The sequence below is a fragment of the Oncorhynchus tshawytscha genome, linkage group LG13 (genome assembly GCF_018296145.1).
Source record: "Oncorhynchus tshawytscha isolate Ot180627B linkage group LG13, Otsh_v2.0, whole genome shotgun sequence".
In the NCBI taxonomy this organism is placed as follows: Eukaryota; Metazoa; Chordata; class Actinopteri; order Salmoniformes; family Salmonidae; genus Oncorhynchus; species Oncorhynchus tshawytscha.
In genome coordinates this window covers 21,381,157-21,401,026 of record NC_056441.1, presented here as the reverse complement: position 1 = coordinate 21,401,026, position 19,870 = coordinate 21,381,157, and the positions used below count along the sequence as shown (strand labels likewise).

The following is a 19,870-nucleotide window of genomic DNA, read 5'->3' as shown; positions in this document are numbered from 1 at the left end:
GATTCTAAACCATATGGATAAAGAGAGAGTGATAGGAAGGAGGAGTGTTACCTTACAGTGGTTGAGGACGACGACACCAGAGTTTCTGTAGTTTTTCTTCTTCACCTGGTACTTAGGGTTTATACAGTCCCATTGCATCTACACATACACACACATCCACATGCAAATGCAAGTATTCTTTTTTTTGCCATATTAAAGTAAATCATTCATTTTTAGCCATAACATTTTCTCATTAAGGATCAGGTTAAGTTTAGGTTGGGTTAAGGTTGGGTTAGGTTTAGGGTTAAAGTTAGAGTTGGGTTAGGTTTTAAGATTGGGTTAGTGTTAGGGTTGGGTTAGGTTTTAGGGATGGTTTGGGTTAGGTTTTAGGTTTGGGTTAGGTTTTAGGATTGGGTTAGGGTTGGGTTAGGTTTTAGGGATGGGTTAAGGTTTTAGGGTTGGGTTAGGTTTTAGGGTTGGGTTAGGTTTTAGGATTGGGTTAGGGTTGGGTTAGGTTTTAGGGTTGGATTAGGTTTTAGGATTGGGTTAGGGTTGGGTTAGGTTTTAGGGTTGGGTTTTATGATTGGGTTAGGTTTGGGTTAGAGTAAGGTTTGAGTTAGAGTTAGGGTTGGGTTAGGTTAGGTTTTAGGGTTGGGTTAGGTTTTAGGATTGGATCAGGGTTGGGTTATGTTTTAGGATTGGGTTAGGTTTTAGAGTTGGGTTAGGTTTTAGGGTTGGGTTAGGTTAGGTTTTAGGGTTGGGTTAGGGTTAGGTTAGGGTTAGGTTTTACGATTGGGTTAGGTTAGGGTTAGGTTTTATGATTGGGTTAGGGTTAGGTTTTAGGGTTGGGTTAGAGTAAGGTTTGGGTTAGGGTTAGGTTTTAGGGTTGGGTTAGGGTTAGGTTTTAGGGTTGGGTTAGAGTAAGGTTTGGGTTAGGGTTAGGTTTTAGGGTTGGGTTAGAGTAAGGTTTGGGTTAGGGTGTACCTGTCTCCCTTCCAGGTCTGTGCGTATCTCCTTATAGGTGGTCTGGAACTCTCCAATGAAGTCGTGCTTCCCATTGGAGTCCCAATCATACACTGTGCACTGAAAAACACACACGGAAATGCCATGCTGAATGATTGATGGCTGGTTTCGGTGGGGGCCGTGAAATATTAATCTGGAGATGCTAAGAAGGACTCAGCTGGAGAGAGAGAGAGAGAGAGAGAGAGAGAGAGAGAGAGAGAGAGAGAGAGAGAGAGAGAGAGAGAGAGAGAGAGAGAAAACACTGTGGAAAGGGTCCTACATGAGTGTGCATGCATGCTGTGGTTGGGAATAGTCATTAGACAGCGATGGTTGGAAGCTAAGTCGTGTTCAGTGGGGCACACCGTAGCAACATGAAAACATTTCCAAACAGAGAAACAAAATTTGTCATCATATTTGTAGTATCTCTTCTGTTTTAAAGAATTTTCTTCTGTTTGTGCTAACTGATCACCGATTCAGATCTGACCTAACTCAGTCCCTCTGTTCTACTCAGAGTGTCTATAAACAGGTAACTGTGTGTGTGTTTGTGTTCCCCACTAACAGGGCCGACAAGAGCCACGTGGAGTTAAGAGGGTAGTGAATAATTAATGACCTCATATTTATTCATGAAGACAATAACGTTTAGAATCCCACCACACACACACACACACACACACACACACACACACACGCTGCTGAGCTAGCCTGGGCATTATTTTGGGGAGGTAACACAAATCTTCAAGTTGTAGGAAAGATTACTTATAATAATCACATGCATGTGGTTCACCAAAATACCGATTTGGTTTGATTATGGTTAGGTTAGAAGACATTATGGTTAGGTTATAGTTGTGATCTTACCTTTAGTTGGCGGTCATGGTCTCCGCTACATAGTGTGTTGAGAGAGACCTTGAATGACTTCCACACCGGGCTGAGGTCGTTCATCACCGTCTGACAACACACACACACATGTCATTATCATAATCTGCGCTCCTACCGTGTGTGTGTGTGTGTGTGTGTGTGTGTGTGTGTGTGTGTGTGTGTGTGTGTATGTGTGTGTGTGTGTGACTTACCTCAGTTCTGTGAACTAGTGATCCGCTGCCATCATCATTTATTCTGAAGATTTCCAAAAACGGATCTGATTTACTGAAGAAATCCTACAGAAAAACAAAGACATCTTGTTTGATGATCAGCTTATTGTTTGATGATCAGTCTATTCCGCTAATTTATATTTTTTATTTAATTTAAATGTATATGCCATTTAGCAGACATTTTTATCCAAAGCGAATTACAGTCATGCATGCATAATTGTCTTTAAGGAAGCTAAGGAATAATAAGCTAAGGAATAATCACTCTTCATTTTCTCCTCCTCTTCTCCCCCTCCTCTCCTCCTCTTCTCCACCTTCTCTCCTCCTCTTCGCCACCTCCTCTCCTCTTCTCCACCTTCTCTCCACCTCTCCTCCTCTCCTCCTCTTCTCCCTCTCCTCCTCTTCTCCACCTCTCCTCCTCTTCTCCCCCTCCCCTTCTCCTCCTCTCCACCTCCTCTCCTCTTCTCCACCCTCCTCCTCTCTTCTCCCCCTCCTCTCCTCCTCTCTCCCCCTCCTCTCCTCCTATTCTCCACCTTCTCTCCTCCTCTTTGCCACCGCCTCCTCTTCTCCACCTTCTCTCCTCTTCTCCACCTCTCATCCTCTCCTCCTCTTCTCCCTCCCTTCCTCTCCTCCAGCTTCTCTCCTCCTCTTCTCCCCCTCCTCTCCTCCTCTTCTCCACCTCCTCTCCTCCATCTCCTCTCCTCTTCTCCACCTTCTCTCCTCCTCTTCTCCACCTTCTCATCTCCTCTTCTCCCCCTCCTCTCCTTCTCTTCTCTTCTCCCCCTCCTCTCCTCCTCTTCTCCACCTTCTCTCCTCCTCTTTGCCACCCCCTCTCGTCTTCTCCACCTTCTCTCCTCTTCTCCACCTCTCCTCCTCTTCTCCACCTCCTCTTCTCCACCTCCTCTCCTCTTCTCCACCTCTCCTCCACCTCTCCTCCACCTTCTCTCCTCCTCTTCTCCCCCTCCTCTCCTCCTCTTCTCCACCTCCTCTCCTCCTCTTCTCCATCTCCTCTCCTCTTCTCCACCTTCTCTCCTCCTCTTCTCCACCTCCTCTTCTCCACCTCCTCTTCTCCTCTTCTCCACCTCCTCTTCTCCACCTCTCCTCCACCTTCTCTCCTCCTCCTCTTCTCCCCCTCCTCTCCCCCTCCTCTCCTCCTCTTCTCCACCTCCTCTCCTCTTCTCCACCTTCTCTCCTCCTCTTCTCCACCTCTTCTCCACCTTCTCTCCTCCTCTTCTCCCCCTCCTCTCCACCTCGTCTCCACCTTCTCTCTTCCTCTTCTCCCCCTCTTCTCCACCTTATCGTCTCCTCTTTTCTACCTTATCTCCTCATTCTCCCCCTCCTCTCCTCCTCTTCACCTTCTCTCCTCCTAATTTTCTCCTCTTCTTTCTCTTCTCATCCCCTCCTCCACCTTCCCCTTTCCTTCCCCTTTTCTTCCGCTTTTCCCTCAGTATTATACTCTTTCATCTCTGAAGACATGTACTAATTATTAAACCCAGTGCATTTTGTATGTACACACACACACACACACACACACACACACGTAGTCACCTTGTCGTCTAGTTTGCGAGCACTGAAGGAGAGTTCTACGTAGTCATCATTACCCGATAACTCCTCTGATGTTACCTAAAGCGGAAATACCATCATCATCATCTGAGCTTGTATCGTCTGTTTGTGTGTGTGTGTGCACGCGCACGTGTGTGTGTGTGTGTGTGTGTGTGTGTGGGTGTGTGTGGGTGTGCGTGCGTGAGAGCTTCGTACTGTGATGGAGGACTTGCTGGTAGTGTTTCCCTGTTTAAGTAACGCTTTGGACAGTTTCCTCTGGGACACGATCTGCAACACACACACACACACACACACACACACACACACACACACACACACACACACACACACACACACAGACATAAATACAGACAGACAGACATACAGACAGGTAGAAAACGTTTATAGCAGATTCCGCTTTCCTTCTGTCCTCACATGCACACACCTGTCCTCACGTGTATTTACCTGTCCTCACGTGTATTTACCTGTCCTCATGGGCATTTACCTGCCCTCACGTGTATTTACCTGTCCTCACGTGTATTTACCTGTCCTCACGGGCATTTACCTGTCCTCATGGGCATTTACCTGCCCTCACGTGTATTTACCTGTCCTTACGTGTATTCACCTGTCCTCACGTGTTTTCACCTGTCCTCACGTGTATTTACCTGTCCTTAAGTGTATTTACCTGTCCTCATGTGTATTTACCTGTCCTCACGTGTATTTACCTGTCCTCACGTGTATTTACCTGTCCTCACGTGTATTTACCTGTCCTCACGTGTATATTCACCTGTCCTCACGTGTATTTACCTGTCCTCACGTGTATACACCTGTCCTCACGTGTATTCACCTCTCCTCACGTGTATTTACCTGTCCTCACGTGCACCCACCTGTCCTCACGGGCATTTACCTGTCCTCACGTGCATCCACTTGTCCTCACGTGCACTCACCTATCCTCACATTCACCTACTTTTCCCAACGTGCACTCACCTATCCTCACATTCACCCACTTGTCCCAACGTGCACTCACGTATCCTCACATTCACTGACTTGTCCCAACGTGCACTCACCTATCCTCACATTCACTCACTTGTCCCAACGTGCACTCCATAGCTCCGAGGAAGTCTGTGTCTCTGAGTCCATTGTGAGCGGAGCTGATGTCATGTAGCTCATAGCGAAGACGCTGAACCTCCTCAAAGTAGAAGTCAACCAGAAACACCTTGGAAAACACTGGATTGATACTGCTACGGATCACCTCTGTCCGGTCCACCTGCACACACACACACACACACGCCCACACGCACACACGCAGGTACACACACTCACGCACACACACAAAGGCGCACACGCAGGCATGCACGCACACACGCATACACACAAACACACTTTAAAGTTGTCACACAAGTAAAATATCCAATGGTGATTATTGTAAACAAACAAGCGGTAATGTTTACAATTCAGCACCAATGAAGCGGACAGCGACATCATCATTCTCAAGCTCAGCACTACATGGCAGTGGACAGCAATAGTTTCAGGTCCCCACCGGGAGAATCTCTGGAGATACATCCACCAGTAAGGCCTAACAGTTAGTAAGAAGACTAAAAGCCTGGAGCTATGAATTATCTTTGTCAGCCTGTTCAGCAAAACTCTTGAATTGTTAATCATAGTGAACAAATTGCAACTAAACCAAAATAGACCTCTCCTTTGTTTCTTCAAAAGTCCAGCCACATAAGGGGAGCAGATTGTTTAGGATTTAGAGACATCTAACTGCATTCTCCTGATAAACCACTCAAAGAATTTGGTTCTGGTCTTCTGGTCTTTACTAAGAAGCTTTAAACTCTCAGAGGAAAGAAACTACTTCTGTGGCTGCGGGTTGAACGAGTCAGAGAGAGAGAAAGAGAGCGAGAGAGAAGGAGAGAGAGAGAGAGAGAGAGAGAGAGAGAGAGAGAGAACGAGAGAGAGAGAAAGAAAGAGAGAAAGAGAGAGAATGAGAGAGAGAAAGAGAGTACAAGAGAGAGAGAGAAAGAGAGCGAGAGAACGAGAGAAAGTGAGAGAACGAGAGTGTGAGAGAGAGAGAGAGAGAGAGAGAGTGGGAGAGAGAGAGAGAGAGAGAGAGAGAGAGAGAGAACGAGAGAAGAGTGTGTGTGTGTGTGTGTGTGTGTGTGTGTGTGTGTGTGTGTGTGTGTGTGTGTGTGTGTGTGTGTGTACTGTGGCAAAATACAAAGTCAGCTTTTATTTTCTTATCGAGTCAGGCACAGAGAGACAGAGAGGGAGAGAAACAGGGCAGAGAGGGAGAGAAACAGGGCAGAGAGGGAGAGAAACAGGGCAGAGAGGGAGAGAAACAGGGCAGAGAGGGAGAGAAACAGGGCAGAGAGGGAGAGAAACAGGGCAGAGATGGAGCGAGAGAGAGCGAGATGGAGGGAGAGAGTACCTCGAACCACTGCCCGTGTGACTGCATCTTGAGTACAACACAGGGGTCTGGTTTAGAAAGGGCATCTCGGTCTGAGATCCCTCGACAAGCCACTCTCAGCTCAACCTGTCATCAATAAATAAATTATTTGATCGATCAATTTGTCAATGAATCACTTTGTTAATCAATCAATCAAGTGTTAATGAGCTACCTTGGTCAGACAGGAAGAGTTGCACAGGCCGAGGGTCGCCTCTGCAGACTCATAGATGTTACTCATGCTGGACACAGACAGGACCTGCAGACACACACACACACAGAAACACACACACTTAAGTGAGAAAACACATTACACACACACTTTAGGGAGAACACACAATCCTAAACAAACTCCTCTGTTACAACATGAGAAGATGCTGTGGAACTGAGTAAGCAGTAAGAAGTTCTTATGTTCAAGGTCAGAACTCACACAGACAAACACACACACAAACACACACACCGTGCTATGTTTCAGTTTTTGGACCATTCTACATTCGATTCTGCATTATATTCTACATTCTAGTGTAGTTTAGTCAACATTCTAGTATACCCTCTACATTTAATATTCTATAGTTTAGATCAAGGATGTCAAACTCATTCCATGGAGGGCTTAGTGTCAGCTGGTTTTTGTTTTTTCCTATCAAATAATACCTAGACAACCAGGTGAGGGGAGTTCCTTACTAATCAGTGACCTTAATTCATCAAGGGATGTGGGAAAACACGCAGACACTTGGCCCTCCGTGGAATTAATTTGACACGTGGTCTAGATCAATCCTCCATCAACTTCAATCTGCACTATTATACAGAATGTGCTCTTTCTCTCTCCATCTCTTTCTCTCTTTTTTTATGCCACTGCCTACAGTTTGGTAGCAAACTCAATATGACCCAGTTCTGTTCCAAGGTATGCTCTCTCCGTCTCTCTCCTGTCCCCCCTCTCTCTCACTATCTCTCCCTCCTCTCTCGTCCTCTTCCTCCTCTATATTTCATGCGCTCAGTGTGTGTGGATGCTGGGGTGATTATTTTTAGCTGAGATAATCAGAGTAGGGAATAACAAATGGACAGATAATTAATTCTATATCTGAGTATATCTCCGTCCAATCACAACTTTACAGGGCAGCAACAGAACCAATCACTGCTCAGAGATCCACTGCCCTTGACCCTTAGATGGACTCAGTAACATGGGGACAATTCCAGTGTGTGTGTGTGTGTGCATGTGTGTGTGTGTGTGTGTGTGTGTGTGTGTGTGTGTGTGTGTGTGTGTGTGTGTGTGTGTGTGTGTGTGTGTGTGTGTGTGTGTGTGAGTGATGACATTAAGGACATTAATAATAATGAATAATTAATCATTAGGGCAGGAAGGTCCATGCTGAGTAATCCCTCCACAGGCTTAGAAAGCTACCACATCACTCTCTCTCCCTGTCCCCTGTGGCACGCACGCACGCCCACACAAACATACATAAACACTGAACCTACAATCCCATAACATAACACTGCAAACCATAACTCTTATGTTATTGAGCAGGGTGTGTGGCATGTAAAAAACAAACATCCAAAGACTTTGTCAAGTTATAACATGCACACAGAGGTGTCCACACACACACACACACACACACACACACGCACGCACACACACACACACACACACACACGCGCACGCACACACACACACACACACACACACACACACACACACACACACACACACACACACACACACACACACACACACACACACTCACTCTCTCACTCAGCCCAGTGCCCATCCATACCTTATTAGTGTTCCAGCCAGTAACTCACCTCAGGTACCAGGTAGAGATGGGCAGAGCAGTGAGATGAAGGAAACTTCACTGCTGGGCGGAATCACAGTGACTTCGACGTCCTCACACACTCTGCACCCATCCCACTTCTCTTTCTCTCTCTCTTTCTTTCCCTCTCTCCGTACGTCAGCAAAGCAGTAGGTACTGAGCCTTGCACCTCAAGCCATGCGCAGACAGGGGATACAGTACATCAGGGTCCTCACGGTATGAATGAAGAGAACATCTCTCTCTCTCTCTCTGTCTCTTTATCTGTCTCTACTTCTGTCTTTCTCCCTCCCTCTGTCTCCTCCCAGTAAATTATGATGAGGAGGGTCGCACAGTGCCGGTTAACGGTAGTTGGTTAGTATCAGTAGAGCCACGGGGAGCAGCAGGCAGGGGGTACAGGACTGTGACGGTACAACGGCGGGACCCAGTGGTGGATAGAAGTGACTGCACTTTACTGTGTGATGAGCTGGCCCATCCATTCAACATGTAATCCAGATCAAAATAATCCTGCTGTGTTGTGTTAGATTATCATATGTTATCCCCATCAGATTTGGTCCTACCTTTTTTGGATGCAACTTTGCACGCAAGACAAATCTGAACTAAATATATGTGATACCACATCATATGTTTTTACAACAATGATTATATGACATCAAATGAATACACAGGACACTAAGGGTCCATTTCCCAGATACAGAGTAAACCCTGCACTAAAAAGCATACTCAATAGTGAATCTCCACTGAAATAGATTTTTAGTCCAGGATTATATACAACTATAAAACAACACACAGGATCATTTTGACCTGGATGAATCATTCCATAAAACGGGCCCAGAGAGCAATTGATGGTTACAGAATGAGTACCTATATTTCTATCTGATAATATGATAAGCTAATTATATTGGCAATAAAGAGTAATCTGGTTACAGCAACTCTATGAAATGTTGAAAAGTATGTACACTGGAATACATTTAACAAAACACAATGTAAACGCATGAGAAAGTCACTTAATATACACCAATAAAAAAATTCAAGTGAAGTCCTTCACTCTGGATCTTATCTGTAGTTAGCATGGATCTGTTTATTTAATTCGTTGTTTAATTAATTAGGCTAATTTTGTTTGTTTATTGTGTTATTCTTCTGGACGACCACGCCCAGTACTGTGCGTTACATCCGGGTCTTTGTTGGTTGGTAGCAGTGAAGATGGCGGCGTCAGGGAGGAGTACATTATTATCCTCCAACAACAGTGGACTAAACAGCACAGCCGAACAACCAAACACTGAAGACGAAGATGGACAGGATTTATGGTGGGAACAACTGACACCTTCCTGTTTAGATCCAGGAGGAGCTTTTCGATGGAGAGCGACTGTTATTGTTCAGACTCCGAGTGACAGCCCGTCTAACACAGCTAGCTAGCAGCGGCTAGCCCATTGATGCTAGCAATAGAGATTGGCTAGGTTTACGAATGAATGATGATGCTGTCTGATGATTGTGTGGTTTATTTAGTGAGCTAGCATTTCTGCATCGGCTTTTAGATTGACTAGCCAGCGATAGCTAGCATTGGCTAATGCTGCTGGTGATGATAAGCTAGTTAACTAGCTAGTCAGTGGAATGATTCTATAAGATGTACATGTAGATAGTCAGCTAGCTAAGTTAGCTAGTGAACGGTCTCCTCTATCCATCTATCCGCAGGTCTGCTATTCTGAGCGAAGTATCGACTCACTCCAGATCTAAACTACCGTCCGGGAAAAATGTGCTGGTCATGGGTGGGTGTCTGTCTGTCTGTCTCTCTGTGCGTGTGCTAGCTGTGATGAACCTCTCTCCCCCACCCTGTCTTCTCCTATTACAATGATGGACCAATATGATACCAGCTATCAGTCAGGCTTTATGTTGCTTTTATATGGCATTGTGTAGAATGTGTGTGTGTCTAGCAATCCTTGTCTGAGTCCAGTCAGCCACATTCGCCTAGCAGTAACAACCCCAAGGGTAATCCTCTGCTACAGAGGCTAATCAGTATGGCGTGAGGAATGCTGCCTACTCTGCAGTATTTACTGATAGGCCTAATAGTAGAATATTGTAATGTGTCATTGTTAGGTGTTTAATACCTGTCTGACTGTCTTTCGGTGTGTGTGTAGGGGAGGTGGGTTCGGGGAAGACCACCCTGGTTGCTAAACTACAGGGTGTGGAGGACTTCCTGAAGGGGCGTGGCCTGGAATACCTCTACTTTAGTGTCCATGACGACGACATTGACGGTAACCAATCACAGCTTTCATTTGACCTTTTACACCATCATTGCCTTTTAACCACTAGTAGTGCTGAGTGATAGGTTGCTTTCGGTTTATAATTATTTTGAATCAGAAAATTTATTAAGAAATAAACACATTAAAATAATTTTGGAGCTTTTTAATTGACATTACAAAACCAAAAATGATCAACATTCAATTTATAGTCATTGTAGTTAATTACAACATTTCTGCGCTGAACAAGGTTGAATATTTGCTTAATGAAAACTACAACTCCCTTTAGCCCAGCATCCCACATACTGTAGTTCTTGACTTGACTTTTTTTTCGTGAATGATTTGATTTCTCTCTAGAGAAACAGCGTCCACCCTCGAAATGTTGGTTAATTTCTCGGCACTACCTACTAGGTCTGTCTAATGTGGTGTGTGTGTGGTGTGTGTGTGTATGTAGACCAAACCAGGTGTAATGCCTGGGTGTTAGATGGGGATCTGTACCATAAAGGTCTGCAGTCTGTTGCTGTGCAACGAGAGGCGCTTGGTGACTCGTTGTTATTGGTTACTGTGGACCTGTCGCGGCCGTGGGTCGCCATGGAATCGCTTCAGAAGTGGGCGGCTGTCGCTAGGGAACATATCGACAAGCTCCGGGTCCCCCCGGAAACACTGAGGGAGCTGGAGAACAGAAGTGAGTCAAACACATGTCATGTTTTACCCTCTGACCTCTAAACAGGACCCTAAACAGGCCCTAGACCTAACCCTGAACAGGCTGGTACCAGATATATTATTGGCTTGCTCAGCTGACTTTTAGATAGCTAAGTTGCTGAAACTGTGCTGCAGAGGACTATTTGGACATTGTGAAAAAGGTTTTAACCAACTGCACAAAAATAAGACTGTGTAAAGCTCGCTTTCCATCCAATTGGCGACAGATTTTTATGCAAATGTGAATATTTTCTTTATGCATATCTCCCCACCAGTGGTGTGTTTCTACCAAACTGACATGTTGCGGCTAAAAAGCAGTGTGTGATGATGTAGTGCACATTTCTAAAGCAGTGTGTGTGATGATGTAGTGCACATTTCTAAAGCAGTGTGTGTGATGATGTAGTGCACATTTCTAAAGCAGTGTGTGTGATGATGTAGTGCACATTTCTAAAGCAGTGTGTGTGATGATGTAGTGCACATTTCTAAAGCAGTGTGTGTGATGATGTAGTGCACATTTCTAAAGCAGTGTGTGTGATGATGTAGTGCACATTTCTAAAGCAGTGTGTGTGATGATGTAGTGCACATTTTTAAAGGTACTTTTTTACTTAAGTTTTCATGTACCGAATAAAAATCGCATCCATCGCATTTTGTTCCAAATCCCCCAACAGAGTAAGATCAGCCATCTCTCATTCCAGTTCCCATTATCTGTCTTTTATAGGATTTACATAATGCTTTCACTTTGACATGTACCTCTAATTTAACATTTGACTCTATAGGGGTTATTATTGTAACAAATGACTGTATAGGGATTATTGTAACAAATGACTGTATAGGGATTATTGTAACAAATGACTGTAGGGATTATTGTAACAAATGCACTGATGTGGTCAAAATTATGTCGATGTTGCATTATTTCACAATGGAGATAAAATGACATAGCTTTTTACATTTTTTAAATCTATTATTACTCTCACAAATGCACACATTTTCCATATATATTTTCCCCATTCTATTCTTGACAAGCAGTTTCCTTATTCCACCACTTGGCACTGTGCATGTGCATGGTCATGTAAATGTTCATATGGATAAATCTCACACTTTGTGTGAAAATAATCCCACGCATGGTTTACGCACAGATTTGTGCCTACGCACAGTGGATAAATGAGGCCCCTGCTTTGTGACTGTCTGTAGTGGCCAGACAGTTCCAGGAGTATGTGGATCCTGGCTGGGAGGAGAGCGCCCCCCAGAGGAGGAGTGAGGAGGAGGAGAACGTTCTGCTGCCGCTCGGCGAAAACACACTCACACACAACCTGGGACTACCCATGGTGGTGGTCTGCACTAAGGTACGAACACACACACACTGGAGTTGTCCCTATTCTATCTGTTTTGCTGTGATGTCATCAGTTGCCTGGAGAAGGAGCATGACTACATATATTACCTATGACCTCTAACCTGTGTGTGTTGCAGTGCGATGCCATCAGTACGTTGGAGAAGGAGTATGACTACATATATTACCTATGACCTCTAACCTGTGTGTGTTGCAGTGCGATGCCATCAGTACGTTGGAGAAGGAGTATGACTACATATATTACCTATGACCTCTAACCTGTGTGTGTTGCAGTGCGATGCCATCAGTACGTTGGAGAAGGAGTATGACTACATATATTACCTATGACCTCTAACCTGTGTGTGTTGCAGTGCGATGCCATCAGTACGTTGGAGAAGGAGTATGACTACAAAGACGAACACCTGGACTTCATCCAGTCATACATCAGACGCTTCTGTCTACAGTGTATCCTTTACACACACACACACACACACAGTCCTGTATAACTATACCTCTAGCCTAGGCGGTGTCAGAGGAAGGCCCAAACAATTGTCAAAGACCCCAGTCACCCAATTCATCGACTCTTCTCTGCTACCGCACGGCAAGCGGTACCGGAGCGACAAGTCTAGTTCCAAAAGGCTCCTTAACAGCTTCTACCCCCTAGCCATAAGACTGCTGAACAATTAATCAAATGGCCACCCAGACTATTTACGTATGTCCCCACAACTAACCTTGTGGAGACACACCATTCAGTCCCATTCAAAATCCTATTTTCCCTAACCTCTAATTCTAAGGGTGTTTTCACACTTGGACCCTTTCAGCTTATTTCTGTAAACTTAGTGCGGTTCGCTTCATTTTTTGTGTGCAGTATGAACACTCCAAGGAACTCAGAACCCTTAAAAGAGTGCAAAGCAAACCGCAAACCGAACTGAGACCATCTCGAGAGGTGGTTTGAGTTCGGTTCGCTTGAATTCCGTGGACTGGTTCCACGTCACTCGGGAGGCCTACTGCTTATATCTTTACTAAATGCAATTTATGAGCTTCCAAAATGTAAGTAGGTCTACAGTTGAAGTCGTAAGTGTACATACAGTGGGGCAAAAAAGTATTTAGTCAGCCACCAATTGTGCAAGTTCTCCCACTTAAAAAGATGAGGGGCCTGTAATTTTCATCATAGGTACACTTCAACTATGACAGACGACATGAGAGAAAAAAATCCAGAAAATCACATTGTTGGATTGTTAATGAATTTATTTGCAAATTATGGTGGAAAATAAGTATTTGGTCAATAACAAAAGTTTCTCAAGACTTTGTTATATACCCTTTGTTGGCAATGACAGAGGTCAAACGTTTTCTGTAAGTCTTCACAAGGTTTTCACACACTGTTGCTGGTATTTTGACCCATTCCTCCATGCAGATCTCCTCTAGAGCAGTGATGTTTTGGGGCTGTTGCTGGGCAACACGGACTTTCAACTACCTCCAAAGATTTTCTATGGGGTTGAGATCTGGAGACTGGCTAGGCCACTCCAGTACCTTGAAATGCTTCTTACGAAGCCAATCCTTCGTTGCCCGGGCGGTGTGTTTGGGATCATTGTCATGCTGAAAGACCCAGCCACGTTTCATCTTCAATGCCCTTGCTGATGGAAGGAGGTTTTCACTCAAAATCTCACGATACATGGCCCCATTCATTCTTTCCTTTACACGGATCAGAGAAACAGCCCCAAAGCATGATGTTTCCACCCCCATGCTTCACAATAGGTATGGTGTTCTTTGGATGCAACTCAGCATTCTTTGTCCTCCAAACACGACGAGTTGAGTTTTTACCAAAAAGTTATATTTTGGTTCCATCTGACCATATGACATTCTCCCAATCTTCTTCTGGATCATCCAAATGCTCTCTAGCAAATTTCAGACGGGCCTGGACATGTACTGGTTTAAGCAGGGGGACACATCTGGCACTGCAGGATTTGAGTCCCTGGTGGCGTAGTGTGTTACTGATGGTAGGCTTTGTTACTTTGGTCCCAGCTCTCTGCAGGTCATTCACTAGGTCCCCCCGTGTGGTTCTGGGATTTTTGCTCACCGTTCTTGTGATCATTTTGACCCCACGGGGTGAGATCTTGCGTGGAGCCCCAGATCGAGGGAGATTATCAGTGGTCTTGTATGTCCTCCATTTCCTTATAATTGCAACCACAGTTGATTTCTTCAAACCAAGCTGCTTACCTATTGCAGATTCAGTCTTCCCAGCCTGGTGCAGGTCTACAATTTTGTTTCTGGTGTCCTTTGACAGCTCTTTGATCTTGGCCATAGTGGAGTTTGGAGTGTGACTGTTTGAGGTTGTGGACAGGTGTCTTTTATACTGATAACAAGTTCAAACAGGTGCCATTAATACAGGTAACGAGTGGAGGACAGAGGAGCCTCTTAAAGAAGAAGTTACAGGTCTGTGAGAGCCAGAAATCTTGCTTGTTTGTAGGTGACCAAATACGTATTACTTATTCACCATAATTTGTAAATAAATTCATAAAAAATCCTACAATGTGATTTTCTGGATTTTTTTTCTTCTAATTTTGTCTGTCATAGTTGAAGTGTACCTATGATGAAAATTATAGGCCTCTCATCTTTTTAAGTGGGAGAACTTGCACAATTGGTGGCTGACTAAATACTTTTTTTGCCCCACTTGTACACTTAGGTTGGAGTCATTAAAACCCGTTTTTCAACCACTCCACAAATTTCTTGTTAACAAACTATAGTTTTGGCAAATCGGTTAGGACATCTACTTTGTGCATGACACAAGTAATTTTCCAACAATTGTTTACAGACAGATTATTTCACTTATAATTCACTGTATCACAATTCCAGTAGGTCAGAAGTTTACATACACTAATTTGACTCTGCCTTTAAACAGCTTGGACAATTCCAGAAAATTATGTCATGGCTTTAGAAGCTTCTGATGGGCTTATTGACATAATTTGAGTCAATTGGAGGTGTACCTATGGATGTATTTCAAGGCCTACCTTCAAACTCAGTGCTTGACATCATGGGAAAATCAAATGAAATCAGCCAAGACCTCAGAAAGAAAATTGTAGAGGCCTACAAACCTGACTCCGTTACACCAGCTCTGTCAGGAGGTATGGGCCAAAATTCACCCAACTTTTTGTTGGAATCTTGTGGAAGGCTACCTGAAATGTTCCACCCAAGTTAAACAATTTAAAGGCAATGCTACCAAATACTAATTGAGTGTGTGTAAACCTCTGACCCACTGGGAATGTGAAAAAAAGAAATGAATGCTGAAATAAATAATTATCTCTACTATTGTTCTGACATTTCACGTTCTTAAAATAAAGTGGTGATCCTAACTGACCTAAAACAGGACATTTTTACTAGGATCAAATGTCAGTAATGGTGAAGAACTGGGTTTAAATGTATTTGGCTAAGGTGTGTTTAAACTTCCGACTTAGAACACATTCTGATGGGATGGTTTGTCCTGCACTTTTTAAAAACACAGAGGGCATTGAGTGAATGTTGGAAAAATATATTGGTTCCTTTCTAGACATAGCAATGTGAATGCAAGGAGGAAATCTGTCCACAAAATAGTTGAAGTTAACTGGAAAAAGAGTTGTCCTCATTCACAGGTAAGGGCATTGTGAATTTTAAGAGAACTGAGTTATTTAGCCCCCCCACACTTTAAAGAGGCCTGAGGTCGGTTCTTTCAAAGACGACTGTATGTGAAAACACCCTAACCTTAAACCCAACCTTGAACCCAAAACTTAACCCAGCTCCTAAACATAATTCTAACAATAATTCTAACCTTAACCTTAAACCCCCCAGAAATAGCATTTGACCTGGTGGGAGTAACAAAATGTCCCAGCTGGTCCCCACAAGTATAGTTAAACACGTCCACACACACACACGTGCGCACACACACTTTAACTCTGATCACTTTTTCGTGGCATCATACTAACCCTGACTCCATCTGCATGCAGTGTAAAGGTAGAGACAACATGACGGTTAATTTCTTTGTGTCTGCCTTGGATCGTGTAGTGAGTGATACTGTCCTTAATGCTGTGTCAGACGGGGCATCTCTGCTGTATACGTCGGTTAAGGAAATGAAGAATGTGGATGTTCTGTATAAATACCTGGTTCACAGACTTTACGGTTTCCCCTTCCACTACCCTGCTCAACTGGTGGAGAAAGACACAGTCTTCATGTAAGTGTGTGTGAGTGTAACCCTGTGTTCTTTAAGTTAGCGTGTGTGACCCTGTCTTCTTTCAGTCCGTCAGGGTGGGATAATGAAAATAAGATATCTATCCTCCATGAGAACTTCCAAACGCTGAAACTAGACGACATCTTTGAGGAGGTCATCGTCAAACCGCCTGTCAGAAAGGTACGACCTTTAACCCCTCACCTCTATCTTGTAATTCCCAAAAAGACTGTTAGTGAATGTCACATTTTATTGTATTGTATTGTATTCTAAACTATTGTATTCTAAACTATGTATTGTATTAACATTGTATTCTAACATTGTATTCTAAACTATAATGATAGATGAATTAATAGGAATCTCTCTCCCCCTCTCTCGTTGTGGACATCCTCTCCTATGTCAGTTTGTTCATGAGAAGGAGATTCAGGCTGAAGATGACCAGGTGTTTCTGCTCAAGCTGCAGGTGAGACTTGACACATGGTGACGTGTGGGTGTTGCTCTCTCTCTCTCTCTCTCTAATGTGTGTCTTTGGTTTCAGTCGCTGCTCTCCAAACAGCCTCCTGCATCTGCCGGACGACCAGGGGTAAGTCTATCTCTCTTTCTTCTGTCTGTCTCTCTCTTTGTCCTCTTTTCTCTCTCTTTTCCTCATTTCTTTCTTTCTCTCTTTAAGATACTGGAAACTGATGTGATCTTGTGTGTGTGACAGGAGTCCAGCAGTAGTAGAGGTCCCAGTGGTTCTCCCAGGACCAGTAATCGTTCAGCTGCAGCCAACGTAGCTAACACCATGCCCCAATCAGGTACGCCATGCCCCAATCGGGTACTACATGCCCTGTGCCCCAATCAGGTACGCCATTCCCTGTGCCCCAATCAGGTACGCCATGCCCCAATCAGGTACTACATGACGTGAATGTGTGTAGCTAATGCCACACACTACAGCAGAAAAGCAATTAGATATTTTACCACAGACCCTGCTCAAATGTTGCACCTTTTTGTATGACATTCTCCAACTCTCCCTGTGTGTGTAGCCGGTCAGACCAGTGAGGGGGTGCTGGCTAACTTCTTCAACAGTCTTCTGACCAAGAAGGCCGGAGCATCGCCGCCGGGCAACAGCACACCAGGGACTGTTCGCAAGTCAGGTAGGACACACACACACACACACACAACGTTATTATATAGGCAGGAGGGGTGTATGTGCCCTGTGTCGCCCTCTCGTGGTTTAAAATATAAATCCAGACAGAGCTGAGTAGTTGTGTGTGTGTGTGTGTGTTGCAGGTTCTAAGCTGGGTCTGAGTGATGTCCAGGCAGAGTTGGACAGGATCAGCTGCAGAGAGAATGATGAGACCAACAACAGCAACACTAACAACCCTAACCCCAGTACTGAGACCAATGAAGAACAGACATGAACAGACCACCTCCCTCTTCCTCCCCCCAACCTCACCCCCCCAGACCATACGTGAAGAGAACAAACCTCACCCTCCACCCCCCAGACATACCCCAGACCAGACCACATGAAAAATCCACCTCCCCTACCTTACCCCCTCCTCACACCCCTAGGCCATACATGAAGAGACCAGACCTCACCCTCCTCCCATTCTCACCTCTCCTGACCTCCCCTCCTCACCCCCCAGTGAGACCACCACATACCAGACATGAAGACACGTCAGCCCTACCTCATTCCCCAGACCATACATGGAGACCAGACCTCACCCCAACAGGCCAGAACAGATTAGATATGAAGACCTTCTTCAGGATGGAGATGGAGAGGTATGGGGATGGAGAGGGAGGGAGGAGGAAGAAGAGAGAGATGGAGGGAGAGTGGGAGCAGGAGGGGGAGAGAGATGGACAGGTATGGGAATGGAGGGAGGGAGAGAGAGAGAGATGAACAGGTATGGGGATGGATGGAGGGAGGGAGAGATGAACAGGTATGGGGATGGATGGAGGGAGGGAGAGATGGACAGGTATGTGGATGGATGGATGGATGGAGGGAGAGAGAGATGGACAGGTATGGGGATAGATGGAGAGAGGGAGCAGGGGGAGAGGGAGCAGGGGGGAGAGAGCGATGGACAGGTATGGGGAGAGAGGGAGCAGGAGGGAGGGAAAGAAAGAGGACGACAGGGAGGAAAAATATATATTCCCCTTTCACCAGATGAGGTATTTAGGGTGATCTTGATACTGTAGGATATATTGAAGGATTTATGTATATAGTTGACTGAGATACTGTAGGAATTGTGTGTGTGTGCGCGCATGCGCAGGTAGGGATGGAGAATGTTAGACAGAGCCATGTAAAGAGAGAGTTTGGCCCTTGAGGTTTCAACCAAAAAGCAGCAATCTTCTGAGATGTCGCATAACTCTATGGCAGACATATTGACAGAATCATAAACCAAGTTCACTAGCATAACTAACATAACTGAGAGAATCATAAACCAAGTATTAGAACTATAACCAAAGTCCTTATGGATGGATGAATGGAAGGTTCATCCACTGAGGCAGGAACAATATGGCTTCCGGCTGGCTCTGAAGTGGCCAAACTCTCTGTGACTGCTTTTAGATGTAGATATAGATGGGGAGGGGGTGTAGTTGAGCTTTATTTGTACAGTTAGGAGAAGCACTAATGGTTTATAACCCAATAGTTAATACAAGGAGGGAGGGATGGCCGGGGGCACCTGGAAAGTGTACAGTCCCTTTGTCTTGCTGTAATCTGATTGGTCTGTTATTTCAGAACTGTAACTTGATTGGTATGTTATTTCATTGTTCTGTGGTGGCATTTGTATCATCAGGTCTATAATGAGTCAAATAAAGGTGTATTTATTCTGACTGTCTGTCTTTTCCTAAACCCGTGTTTGTATTTCAACAGGTGTGAGTTTGCCAATTTTTTTTAAATCAAGAAAAATATTTTGTAAGTAATAACATTTCAGGTTTTTCATTTACATGATTTGTGCAGTATATTTTTGGTATTTTATTAGGATCCCCATTAGCTGTTGTAAAAGCAGAAGCTACTCTTCCTGTGGTCGTCACACAAAACATAAAACATGACATTTAATATAGAACATTTAATAAACAAGAACAGCTCAAGGACAGAACCATTTTTTTAAAGGCACATGTAGCCTACATATCAATGCATACACACAAACTATCTAAGTCAAATGGGGGAGAGGCGTTGTGCCTTGAGGTGTTGCTTTATCTGTTTTTTAAAACCAGGTTTGCTATTTATTTGAGCAATATGAGATGGAATGGAGTTCCATGCAATAATGGCTTTATATAGTACTGTACGCTTTCTCGAATTTCTTCTGAATTTGGGGACTGTGAAAAGACCCCTGTTGGCATGTCTGATGGGGTAAGTGTGTGTGTTAGAGCTATTTGATTTTCAACACATTGTTATAAAAAGAATTGATGCAGTCAGTCTCTTCTCAACTCTTGGCCTTTCTAGGGAGTTTTTCCTAGCCACCGTGCTTCTACACCTGCATTGCTTGCTGTTTGGGGTTTTAGGCTGGGTTTCTGTACAGCACTTTGAGATATCAGCTGATGTACGAAGGGCTATATAAATACATTTGATTTGGTCTTAGCC

The 19,870-nt window shown here is 44.4% G+C and overlaps 2 protein-coding genes across 2 annotated transcripts in view; one reads left to right on the top strand and one right to left on the bottom strand.

Annotated features, from left to right (window-relative positions):
• Positions 1-6,303, bottom strand: part of LOC112265820 (copine-4-like) — a 12,894-nt gene extending 6,591 nt beyond the window's left edge. Inside the window, exons 1-9 of the mRNA XM_042295324.1 lie at positions 6,224-6,303; positions 6,034-6,138; positions 4,693-4,872; positions 3,822-3,893; positions 3,612-3,686; positions 2,049-2,132; positions 1,837-1,926; positions 964-1,062; positions 52-138 (exon numbers count right to left, since the gene is read on the bottom strand). Coding sequence (XP_042151258.1) covers positions 52-138; positions 964-1,062; positions 1,837-1,926; positions 2,049-2,132; positions 3,612-3,686; positions 3,822-3,893; positions 4,693-4,872; positions 6,034-6,138; positions 6,224-6,289 — 858 coding nt within the window. The 5' untranslated portion in view covers positions 6,290-6,303. The remainder of the gene's footprint in view (positions 1-51; positions 139-963; positions 1,063-1,836; positions 1,927-2,048; positions 2,133-3,611; positions 3,687-3,821; positions 3,894-4,692; positions 4,873-6,033; positions 6,139-6,223) is intronic.
• Positions 6,304-9,015: 2,712 nt separating this feature from the next.
• dync1li1 (dynein, cytoplasmic 1, light intermediate chain 1) lies at positions 9,016-17,752 on the top strand. The gene is made up of 13 exons (XM_042295321.1): positions 9,016-9,154; positions 9,540-9,613; positions 9,983-10,099; positions 10,539-10,769; positions 11,975-12,126; positions 12,482-12,575; positions 16,176-16,311; positions 16,377-16,488; positions 16,709-16,768; positions 16,844-16,888; positions 17,012-17,102; positions 17,331-17,441; positions 17,578-17,752. Exons 1-13 carry the CDS (start codon positions 9,051-9,053, stop codon positions 17,706-17,708), a joined length of 1,458 nt encoding a protein of 485 aa, XP_042151255.1. The 5' UTR covers positions 9,016-9,050; the 3' UTR covers positions 17,709-17,752.
• Positions 17,753-19,870: the final 2,118 nt, after the last annotated feature.

What these genes read in the sequence shown, in the direction of transcription:
- dync1li1 (XM_042295321.1), top strand. Translation starts at nt 9,051, where the DNA reads ATGGCGGCGTCAGGGAGGAGTACATTATTATCCTCCAACAACAGTGGA. An exon ending in GAAGATGGACAGGATTTATG is followed by an intron (nt 9,155 to 9,539) that starts GTGGGAACAACT and finishes ATCTATCCGCAG; the next exon opens with GTCTGCTATTCTGAGCGAAG. An exon ending in AGGGACTGTTCGCAAGTCAG is followed by an intron (nt 17,442 to 17,577) that starts GTAGGACACACA and finishes TGTGTGTTGCAG; the next exon opens with GTTCTAAGCTGGGTCTGAGT.